Source organism: Perognathus longimembris, chromosome 9 (assembly GCF_023159225.1).
Source record: "Perognathus longimembris pacificus isolate PPM17 chromosome 9, ASM2315922v1, whole genome shotgun sequence".
Lineage (NCBI taxonomy): Eukaryota > Metazoa > Chordata > Mammalia > Rodentia > Heteromyidae > Perognathus > Perognathus longimembris.
The window spans coordinates 3830597-3832529 of record NC_063169.1 but is presented as its reverse complement, the minus strand read 5'-3'; the positions used below and the strand labels follow the sequence as shown (position 1 = coordinate 3832529).

Below are 1933 nucleotides of genomic sequence, written 5' to 3'. Positions count from 1 at the left end.
CCTGGCCCGGTGATCGGAGCGAGGCTGCGGGCCCAGGGGTTCCCGGGAGGGAAGGAGGGGGGGGGATACCGCTTCCGCCCCGGGGAGCCCTGGCCTCACCCCTGCTTCCCGCCCCTCCAGGTCGCCCCATCGGACTCAGCCAGCGGCGCCAACCAGAGGAGCCCGGGGACCTGAGCCTCGCGCAGCCCCGACCCCTCCCCGGCCGGCCCGCGTGCGTACCGGGCGGGGGGCCGCGCAGGGCGGGCGCCCGGGGACCCCGGGGGGGACGAGGTCCGGTGTCTTCGCCGCCCCCCACGCCCCGCTAGCGGGGAAGCGTCGGCCCCGGCGCCGCCAGCCCGCCGGCACTCGCCGCGCCCTCCGAGCGGCGGCCCGGCCCGGGCCCGGGGAGCCGCGATGCCGGGGGGCCGCGCCCGGGGCCCCGCCGCCGGGGCCGGGCGGCTGCGGCTGGCGCGCCTGGCGCTGCTGCTGCTCGGCTGGGCGTCCGCGTCCTCGCCGGCCGCCCCGGCGTCGGCGCCCCCGGCCTCCGCCCCGCCGCCGTCGGTCCCCGCGGCGGCCTCCGCCCCGCCGCCGCCCCGGGCCGCCCGCTGCCCCGCGCCGTGCGAGTGCTCGGAGGCGGCGCGCACCGTCAAGTGCGTGAACCGCAACCTGACCGAGGTGCCCGCGGAGCTGCCCGCCTACGTGCGCACGCTCTTCCTCACCGGGAACCGCCTGGCCGAGCTCCCCGCCGGCGCCTTCGCGCGCCGGCCGCCGCTGGCCGAGCTGGCCGCGCTCAACCTCAGCGCCAACCGCCTGGGCGCCGTGCGCGCCGGCGCCTTCGAGCGGCTGCCGGGCCTGCGCCAGCTCGACCTCAGCCACAACCCGCTGGCCGACCTCAGCCCGCTGGCCTTCGCGGGGCCCGGGCCGCTGGAGGAGCTGCTGCTGAGCCACGTGGCCGCGCCGCCCGACGCGCGCCACAACCGCAGCCTGGAGCGCATGCTGGCCGAGGCCCTGCGCGCCGCGGCGGGCGCCCCGGGCCGGGCGCTGCGCGGCCTCCGCCGCCTGGAGCTGGCCGGCAACCGCCTGCTGCACCTGCCCCGGGACCTGGGCGCGCTGCTGCCGGGCCTGCGCCACCTGGACCTGCGCAACAACTCGCTGGTGAGCCTGGGCGCCGGCGCCCTGCGCAACCTGAGCCTGCTGGAGAGCCTGCACCTGGAGGACAACGCGCTGAAGGTCCTGCACAACGCCACGCTGGCCGAGCTGCGCGCCCCGCCCCGCCTCGCCCTCTTCCTCGACGACAACCCCTGGGTGTGCGACTGCCACATGGCCGACATGCTGGCCTGGCTCCGGGAGACCGACGCGGTGCGCGCCAAGGCCCGGCTCGCCTGCGCCTTCCCGGAGAAGCTGCGCGACCGCCGCCTGCTGGAGCTGGGCAGCGCCGACCTGGACTGCGACCCCGTCCCGCCGCCCTCCCTGCAGACCTCCTACGTCTTCCTGGGCATCGTGCTCGCCCTCATCGGCGCCATCTTCCTCCTGGTGTTGTACTTGAACCGCAAGGGCATCAAGAAGTGGCTGCACAACATCCGCGACGCCTGCCGCGACCACATGGAGGGCTACCACTACCGCTACGAGGTCAGCGCCGACCCCCGCCTCACCCACCTCGGCTCCAACTCGGACGTGTGAGCCCGGGGGAGGGGGGAGCAGGAGGACGGGGAGGAGGAGGCCCGCCCGGCCCTGCATGAGGCGCGGGCCCCGGCTGCCCCCCGGGCCCTCCCCACCCTCGGAACCCCCCCCCCCCACCTTCCCTGGCTGTGGGGTTCAGTGGTCACGCGCCAGGCCCAGCGCTGTGGGGGCCCCCGGCCTGGTACCCCGCAACCCGTGGGGCAGGGATTTTCCAACTTTCAGCATGCGCTCTCCCTCCCGCCCCCCCCCCCCCGTCTCTGTCTCTCTCTCCCTC

The 1933-nt window shown here is 77.8% G+C and overlaps 1 protein-coding gene across 1 annotated transcript; it reads left to right on the top strand.

Moving 5' to 3' along the window:
• The first annotated feature begins 393 nt into the window (after positions 1-393).
• Positions 394-1661, top strand: Tpbg (trophoblast glycoprotein). Its single transcript, XM_048354578.1, has one exon. The coding sequence runs from the start codon at positions 394-396 to the stop codon at positions 1657-1659; it is 1266 nt and encodes a 421-aa protein (XP_048210535.1). The 3' UTR covers positions 1660-1661.
• The last annotated feature ends 272 nt before the right edge of the window (positions 1662-1933 follow it).

What these genes read in the sequence shown, in the direction of transcription:
- Tpbg (XM_048354578.1), top strand. Translation starts at nt 394, where the DNA reads ATGCCGGGGGGCCGCGCCCGGGGCCCCGCCGCCGGGGCCGGGCGGCTG.